Genomic DNA, 9,639 nt, shown 5'->3' on the forward strand with positions numbered 1-9,639 from the left:
CCTCCTTTACCAACTCCACACTCAGGAGCTCCCCCGTTCGCTCACTTAGTAATACAGTCGCTCGGATAGAATTTTAATATTTGAAATAGCTTAATCACAATCCACTTTTTATAGGCTCGTTCTGGATTTTATTATAAATCAATATTAGTCGTTAGTTTAGTTTATTTTTTGCTTACTCAAATTCATACCGCTCATGTTATTGAAACAGTATGTTCATCATCAGTCACAAAGTAATTTTTTATTCGCTCGTTTTATTATTTCCCAATAAAATTGATCGTCTTGGTCGTCGCTTATAATATCTGATTTGTGCTTCAATGTGTCAATTGTATGTCATGTCGCGTCGTGTCGTGTCGCGTAGTGCGGGTTCACCTTGAAAGTTGAATCCGAGTTAAATCACGGAAATTCTAAATTAATATGCAAGAGCTTGGTAATAATTTATGTGAATTTGTGCAATGCTAATTTTGCCTGCGTAGTTAGGCCCCTTACACACTGCGACTTTTAACAGCGATGCAGTCGCGCGTTTTTGAAACGCGCGACATCAGCAATTTTTGCATCGATGCTGTCGCGCGCTAGTATCGATACAGTTGCGCGTTAGCATCCATACACACGCGCGACACCATCGCGACACCAGCAACGAACTATTCGCTACTGTATCGCGACTGTATCGATACTTAAAGTAGTGCAAGTGTGTAAAGGTGGACCATTTGCGACTGCATCGATGCTGCATCGTGACAGCATCGCGACTCACGTATTACTACGACTTACACACTTACGTATACGGGCTTAAGACTTAACCGAAACTATAAAAAAATCCTTGTGACAAGTTACTATGATATAGCAAACACTATAAAAATATTATCGTTGTATTTTTGTCAATACTTTCTGTAAATGTATGGCAACTATAATTATTATTGTACTTGAATGATCGTATGGTTGGCACTTAAAGTGGCTAAATTTAGTTGACTAAATAAAGACGATATAGTTTACACTTTACAGTTACTAAAAGCGTGTCAACATATTATATTCTAAACACTGTACCCTGATTATCTAATTTAATACGGCTTCGATCCAGTCTAGGTCCCATCAATTACAAAAATTGTATTCCTATAAACGTCAAACTGATGTTTGGAGTTTCTATTAATCATAACGCGTATGTTTGATTTTTTTAATGAAAATACCATAGCACTTTACTAATATAATTAATGCGAAAGTGTGTATCTATTACCTCTCCACGCTTAAAACGGTTGAAATGATAAAGTGGAATTTTGTATGAAGCTACTTCATCTACTTAGTTTTATTATAACGATACTGCATCAAAATTGTATTCATGTTGAATTGAAATATCAGAATCGGGGTACTATTCTTTTTGTGTGTAACTAAATTTAGCCAGGCCTCGATATCGCTTATTTTTAGATGCATGCGTTAGTTTCGCGGCTTGTAATCATAATGTTAAGACAAATGTATTATATTAAGACTTAGAAAAATGGACAAAGCCCCTATTCGCTAAAATATATTTCCTATACAACTATAAAGTATATAAATACGGACTGGAAAGTGTAAGAGAGACGAAACTAGCGTGCGGCGGGCGGCCTGTAGTTGTCCTTGTCTACTTATATACTCTTTCTAGATATTTGTCAATTTCATTAAAGTGTTGCTCAGTCCATTTCTCTAAGTCCATGAGTCCAATAGTCAATGTTTATTGTATGAATACGATTTCTTGTTAAATACTGGTCGAAGGCTCAGTCTTAACTAATTTTGTACTTAACTGTACCTGTGAATCAATTAAATTATATAAAAATATTTTTGTAATTTCGGCGACACTGTACTCGTATTTTTCCAAACTATATAATTAAATAGCGTGTAGGGTATTCGAAATTGGAGTAATATAAATTAATTTATTGTGAAAATATATTTATTGGAATTATTTATTTTTCAAAATTATTATTTTATTATATTTTTATAAGTCTTAAAAATATCTTATTCCGTGCTATTATTTCTAGAGTTTATTTTGTATTTATGATATTGAGAACAACGTTGAAGCACAAAAATAGCGCACCTTATTTTATGACCTTTACAATAAGGAAGGTTCTTGGAGTGTCGGAAGGGGAGTACTCACAAGACTTAAAGAAAGACTCGATAGAGTAGGTGTGAGCCCGGGTGTAGGCCCGGGAGAAATTGAGCAAAACGGATTTTATCTTCGTATATAATATGTCACCGTTAATACCGCTAAATACCGACCAATCAGGACTTTTGGATGGTTGACAATTTAACGTGCGATTATCCCCGCGTTCCACTTGACGTTAAAAACAATCCAAACGGTCAAAATAAGAGGCATTTTGAGCATTTTGATCGTTTTTACCGTCAAGTGGAACGCGGGATTGACTTTATAATTATTTCACTGCATTAGATTACAATCTATCAAAAATGATGCGTCAAATTGTAAGAAAAGTCTACTTTGTTGCTTTGAAATTGGAAGACTGTAAACTGTTGAAAGGGTTTATCAAAAGTTTACAATCTTTGAATAGAAATATAATACTTATATTCTGTTGGTATTTTCAATTTTACGGTGACATACAAATTGTCTTTAATATTTTAATGTTCGAAATTAGATCAGAAACTGTCGTATATCGTTACTATCGTACATTTGTGAGGCTGTTTCACTTTTTGATGTCTCTATACATATTTTTCTATGAATGTAGTAGGAACCTTTACGCGTATACCTTTAATATATTATCTCCATGTAAGGGTATTTTTTAAATTCATATAAAACTAGTGATGTATTGGCTCTTTACCTTCATTCTGTAATCTCCTTGGCATTGTGTGTATACATGATTGTATTTTGAAAAAAAAATTGTAACATTAAATACCGTTTAGACGCGACCAAATTTAGTAACTCTTGTTTAGGTATCAAAAGATTTCCATTTCTTATCTGTCACTCTTGTTGAGGTAATCGTCTATTAATATCCAATTCTAATTTTACATTTAGAGTCTTATGCTACGTAGTAGCCAAATGATAAGCTATTAAAGTTTAGTCCTAATTTGGAATACCTATTTTTATTACAAATTGTTAAAAGATGCAAGCATAACCCTTACGGAAACTAAATTTTGTCGCGTGTAAAAGCTGTCTTGATCAAAATTTTGAGAGTGAATTTAGCTAAAATGGTACTAATGGCAATTAATATTAAAAATTAAACGTTGGCAGTAAGGTGCATAGATTTTAAAAGAATAAGGGCCTGAAAGGTTGCCTTGCTCTATGCGGATCGCGGATGGGTCTTCACCCACAAGTATTTAAGTAGGTATATAAACTATAGGAATGCTGTGATAAAAGAATAGGGATTAATTGGTGAATAACGTTTTATACTAAAAATAAATTAATGAAGAAACGACAAAAATGTAAAGTGGTGCACACAATCAAACGCTTTACTGAGTTCGACGCTGATTTGGTTTTCAAAGTTTGTGTGAAAAATTTTCCATTACTAAAACTGTGATGTAATTAGTTTATAATTTATATTTTGTTTAGTTTATTTCGTTAATAACAACGCTGTATCGGGTTGTTGATGTATTAAAACTGTGATTTCTTTTCTATAGCGTAATATTACTTCTGCGTGTAACATTTCATTGTGTAATTTGTGTAAGCGATGAATAAATATTTGTGGAATAATTTACCTCTGTGTTTTACTTAAACTTTAATTAATCATATATTTTATAATTTATTCCAGATTTGAAATAATTAAACAAGAATAGATATCAACTTGGCTTCGTCAGAGTATCTGCTATGGAAAAATTAAGGATAAAATGTGAAAGCTGCTAGTGCTGTAAGTATTTTTTATATTCATTGACATACCTGATACCATCCATTTGTTCAAAGCTATAGTTTTTGTTGCCCTAAATGAAAATCTTTATTTCAATTTTCCGATGAATCTAGGAGCGTCAATCTAAAAGTTTCTACGACTTTTCCTACCGATATCTGTATATTATATTCTAAGAGGTTTTCCAATAGGGTCTTGACAATTTTGAATTTAGTTTGTGAACGTACCCTTTCACTTAACAATGAACTGTCACTCTTAGTTTATTCAGTAGAGTCATAATATTTTTATCATGGTGAAGTACACGTACGAACAACGTCGGCAAATCTTAAAAATTTACTTCAGAAATTCGGAGTTGGTGTCCGCTACTTTAAGAGCGTTAACTCCGATTTTCGATCGTAATTCTCGCCTTTGTAGACAGGCAGATTGGCTATGATTGTGGGTTATTTTTGGCCCGGATTGGAAGATATGTACATGGGCAGCATGAGGTTTCAATAGAACGGCGGAATCGAATTATTGAAGAACAAGTTTGATGAGCGTGTTGTCTCAAAAAATGGACAAGTCGATTAACCGCCTCTTTCATGCCATTTAACGCCACTTGATTTTATTCTTTGGGGCTGCATTAAGTCGTTGGGTAAGCCGACGACGTTGGAAGAGCTCAGAGCCAAAATTTAACGAGAAATAGCCGAAATGTGTATCCGAGCTATAGAAAATTGGGTTCAACGAATCACCGCTGCAAACGTGGCCGCGGTGGCCATATGAGCGAAGTCGAGTTCTATTCAAAAATGTTTTTATCGTACTTCAACCCGATACTAAAATTTTGGAAATATCTCAAATAGTTTTAATTTTATTTAGAAAAAAAGTTGTCAAGTCCTCATTGGTAAACCCCTTACATAATATTCGGCACGCTTCGGCAGTACGTATACTAAAAAAATATCTACATGCAAAAGATTGAAGCGATATATTTTCGGCTGTCATCTAACTGAAGGGTATAAAATATTTTGAAAAGTAAGGTCGGGCGTCACTGTTTCGATATAAGCTCACAATTAGGTAGTCGGTCGCACTCTCCGCTTTGATCAGACAAATTTACACGCCGCGCCTAAGTGCTGTCAGAGTTATGGCGCCTAATGCACAGGGTGATATTGTTTTGATATGTTAATAGGGGCTATATATAAGCAAGGTATTCCAAAGTTTTTATATACAAGAGGATCTAGACAAAGAAGCAGCTTTTGGGGCCAGGCCACAACACTGCGTTGCGGCGTCGCATCGATAAAATTTACGACGCCGCAGAATGCATCGTGAGAATTTCCGATGTAAAGAATGCTATGCTATAAAATAGGTATGAAAAATTTACGTTGCGACATCGCACTTTATTTATGTGCGATGTTGTTTTTGCGATACGAGGCCGCAACGCAGTGTTTTAGCCTGGCCCCTAGTAGAGGGTAAAAGACGGACAGAAGGACGGAAAGAACAATAATAATATAGCAACGAGGAATTTATTGATACTGAAAAAATCTTCTTTGCACTTAAATGTTTACTGTGTAGCACATTAATTCATAGTAACGTTTTTATTACGAGTTGTTGGTTTTACTTAGGCATCCATTATACGATCATACAAGCGACAGTCAATTCCGTCAATCATGAATTATGTTTGACTGATGGTGACTGATGGACTGACGAATGGTATTAGACGGTCACTCAATTCTCTTCAGTTTTATGTCAGTCTAAGCCAAAATTTTCAAAGGTATACGTTTCTATTTTTTTTCCTATTTTGTCAGATGTGACAATACTCACTCAAAATACGTGACTGATGGTTGCATGAAGCAAAAATCAAGATATCCAGATTTTCGTCAATCAACTTCATGCAGCCATCAGTCACTGCATTACACGACAGGTTATGAATCAGTAACAGTCATGACTGTGGTAAAACTGACAGCAAAACCTACCGTGTAATGTTTGCCTTAAGATTGTTACTATTTTATGAAATTTTAAACTTTTCCATGGACAGAAACTTTGCCCGTGTCTGATGCATAAGAAAATCTTATGTCTTATATTTTTACGTTCTGTAAATAACGTTTTAATACAATATAATGTTAATCTTTTCTCAGTTTTGATTTCAACAGTAAAATAATATTATAGAAAATAGAAACACCCTGTGTCTTACTAAGATCGTTACGGAAGCAAAAGCCAAGCGCGAACGGAACTTAATGCTACACTTACATTATACTTGTGTCCATTTATTTTATTACTAGCTGTTGCCCGCGACTTCGTCCGCGTGGACTTCAGTTTATAGCGCGCGATGTCAACAAAATTGGTGTCAAAAGCTTTTATAAAAAAACCCTGGTACCCCTTAAATCAATACAGCTGTGCAGTGTGCACACAATAAGTATTTCATTTTTTTATATTAAACTTTATATTTTATGCCAAATTTTAAAGCTTATTTAGCCCTCCAATTACACAACTTTACCCATAAACTATTTATCATTGATAGATTGAAGGTTACGTCACTGCACAGATAAAGTACTGAGTTATTTAATACCGTAGAATAGATATAACAATCGAAAAAAATCGAAACTTAAAAAGATGATACCACGTCTTATAGAAAGACTTTTGAGCAAGCGTCAGCGCGATGTAGAAGACGCACGGCGCCATCTATTATGAATTGTTGGAACTATTTTAATTTGAACAAATTTACGCATTTTCACCCCCTTACAACCCTTTTTTCCAGTAAAAAAGTAGCCTATGTCCTTTCTCAGGCTTTAGACTATCTGTATACAAAATTTCATTACAATCGGTTCGGAAGTTTTGGCGTTTGGCGTGAAAGCGAGACTGACAGACAGACAGACAGACAGACAGAGATACTTTTGGCGTTTGGCGTGAAAGCGAGACTGACAGACAACAGAGATACTTTCGCATTTATAATATTAGTATAGATTATGTGCACACTGCATAGCTGTTTTTGGGTATTTTGATTAATTAAGGGCCGCGCTACACCGGAAGCACTTACCAGGGTTTTAAAAAGTTTTTAAATTTGACACAAATTTTGTTGACACCGCGCGCTATAAAATAAAGTCCACGCGGACGAAGTCGCGGGCAACAGCTAGTATTATACATAAAATATGTTTAAGATTTTTGAAATTTTATTTTAATACACATCCAAGACCCAGGAACATTGAAAACTTTTTGTTCCGCCTGCGGGACTCGAACCCAGGATCCCCGGGATGAGCGCTGGCCACGCGCAATGCGAATTCATTTTCATCGATATTTTCATGGAAATAAGATATTTTCCCACATCAAAATGTAGCCTATGTCCTTTCTCAGACTCTAGAATAACTGTATACAAAATTTCATTGCAATCGGTTCAGTAGTTTTGGCGTGAAAGCAAGACAGACAGACAGACAGACAGAGATACTTTCGCATTTATAATATTAGTATGGATAGTATGGATTAGAAATGCAGTAGGAGTTCTACATAAGATAAGATAGATTGATTATTATTATACCAAGTGATAATATTATTAAACATAATATTCTAACGTATTAAAAACTATAAACAAAAACATACTAACTAATAAGTATGATTAGTTCTATGTTACAATAAAGTAAAAAATAAAACGCCATCTGTTGAATCGTATTAGAACTAAAATGTTCATTCCATCGATATACTTCTGGATTTTTTATAATATTATACATAAAATATGTTTAAGATTTTTGAAATTTTATTTTAATACACATCCAAGACCCAGGAACATTGAAAACTTTTTGTTCCGCCTGCGGGACTCGAACCCAGGACCCCCGGGATGAGCGCTGGCCACGCGCAATGCGAATTCATTTTCATCGATATTTTCATGGAAATAAGATATTTTCCCACATCAAAATGTAGCCTATGTCCTTTCTCAGACTCTAGAATAACTGTATACAAAATTTCATTGCAATCGGTTCAGTAGTTTTGGCGTGAAAGCAAGACAGACAGACAGACAGACAGACAGACAGACAGACAGACAGAGATACTTTCGCATTTATAATATTAGTATGGATTTATGTGCAATACCTTTTGAGTTTTGGGGCAGCGATTTAACGTATTATAAATGTACAGATTTACGAGTTTTACTTTTTTCGTTAAACTTAGTGTTAACTTTTTCATTTAAAACTTCAAACTTGCAATCAAATTGCTAGATTTAAAAAAAATATCAGTTGAGTAAATGTATATTTAAATGAAACACAATATTACTATCGAAAGTTATTTACATCAAGTCCTTTAAGTATTATTTGATTCATTCTAAAATTATCGGGAAAATGCATGATTCTCCGGAATTTTCTCGACATTAAGGGATTACGTACACACGAGTAGACAACAAAAGCGGATGACTTTTAAAATGAAAACCGGAAAACTGATAATACCAGCGCGATGGGTCGGAAAAACGTTTCCGAAGGGGACCACCGCATGACGGGGCATTTTGTTCTTTTTAGTAGTCTGTAGTATGTAAAATATTAAAAAAAATATATATATTTCTAGTGACAAACACTAAGGGCCGCCTACACCGGAATAGAAGCGGCGAGGCGAGCACTTTCAGTGTCATATGATTTTAAACTTTATCTTCGTTATTGTAATACGCGCGAAAAAGGATATAGGATTTTGTCCCGGAAAAATGTGCGCTTCCCGCGCGAGTTTTGGCGCAACGGAGTTGCGGGGGTCATCTAGTCCTTTATAATGGAAAGATCATATTGTCCTCGCGCTCGGCCTTCGTGCTATAAACCGGTGCAATGAAGTTGCCAGCAACATCTAGCGACTGGCCGCTGAGTCTGTAACTAGATTTTAACTAAAACTATGTAGGTATAGTAGATAGCTGAAAATGTTTTTTTTTAATATCCAAGGTTCTTGCGTGATTTTTTGGGTCCACGAAGTCGGGGGCAATAACAGCTAGTAATAGGTATTTAACATCAATATTGAAAAATCAAACTTCAAGGCTGTTTTATAAATCGTGAGTGTGCACCACGATCTTATGACGGGCGTGGTATATTTTACAACTTATGTAAATGTAACATATATTTATATTCCGATTGATATGTTATTTTTAAAAACGTCTGGCGCCAAAAGAGTTTAGTTAATTTTAGGTACAAATTATTTCTATACCTTTGTATGTATAATATTGTATTTTTTAAGCAGGATTGAGAGAGCTAAGTTTCTTGATGTAGATTTTCCTTTCTTTTAAATACATCTCAGAATCATTACCTATCTTCTCGCACGCGAGTGTTAAAGTTAAAACGGTAGTAGTTAGTAGCTCTATTGAATTTAAAAAATACTTTGAAATATCTTCATTGTATTTAATCAGTATTCAGTAGGTATCTAAAATACTTACTTTGTTTTGGAATAAACTAAAAATATTAAGGATATGTATATTTCCTTATTAAAATACATGAAAACAGGAACTGATTTTCGGTCGTTTACAGTTTATACTTTATGGTGTAATAATTTGTTATATATTTTTTGACATTTCGGTACTAATAAAATTGCTTTGAAAGAAAATATCTTTATCGTATACAAATTACAACTAAATCTTAGTTCGACGAATCTGTAAAAAAAATCCAATCCTGATTCCCCTGCGATCTATAATGATGTAGATGAGGCTTTTTAATTAAACAATGTAATAAATGCAAGCATATAATTAGTAATAGAGACTTTAAAAATTTACATAGTAAGCATTTGGGTCTATCAACTCCAAAAGCCGATATCTAATAAATGCCTAATTTCTAAGTTTCTAAGGTTTTTTGACAGTAGTTTCTCTATTCCGCAGGGTCGGTAATGTTTTGGCAATAGGTATTGTCTTCTGCCA

The 9,639-nt window shown here is 34.4% G+C and overlaps 1 protein-coding gene across 1 annotated transcript in view; it reads left to right on the forward strand.

The window, feature by feature from the left end:
- The window catches only part of LOC121727613 (calponin homology domain-containing protein DDB_G0272472), a 69,511-nt gene extending 65,727 nt beyond the window's left edge, over positions 1–3,784 (forward strand). The window contains exon 22 of the mRNA XM_042115538.1: positions 3,720–3,784. Coding sequence (XP_041971472.1) covers positions 3,720–3,730 — 11 coding nt within the window. The 3' untranslated portion in view covers positions 3,731–3,784. The remainder of the gene's footprint in view (positions 1–3,719) is intronic.
- Positions 3,785–9,639: the final 5,855 nt, after the last annotated feature.

Source organism: Aricia agestis, chromosome 6 (assembly GCF_905147365.1).
Source record: "Aricia agestis chromosome 6, ilAriAges1.1, whole genome shotgun sequence".
NCBI classification, from domain to species: domain Eukaryota; kingdom Metazoa; phylum Arthropoda; class Insecta; order Lepidoptera; family Lycaenidae; genus Aricia; species Aricia agestis.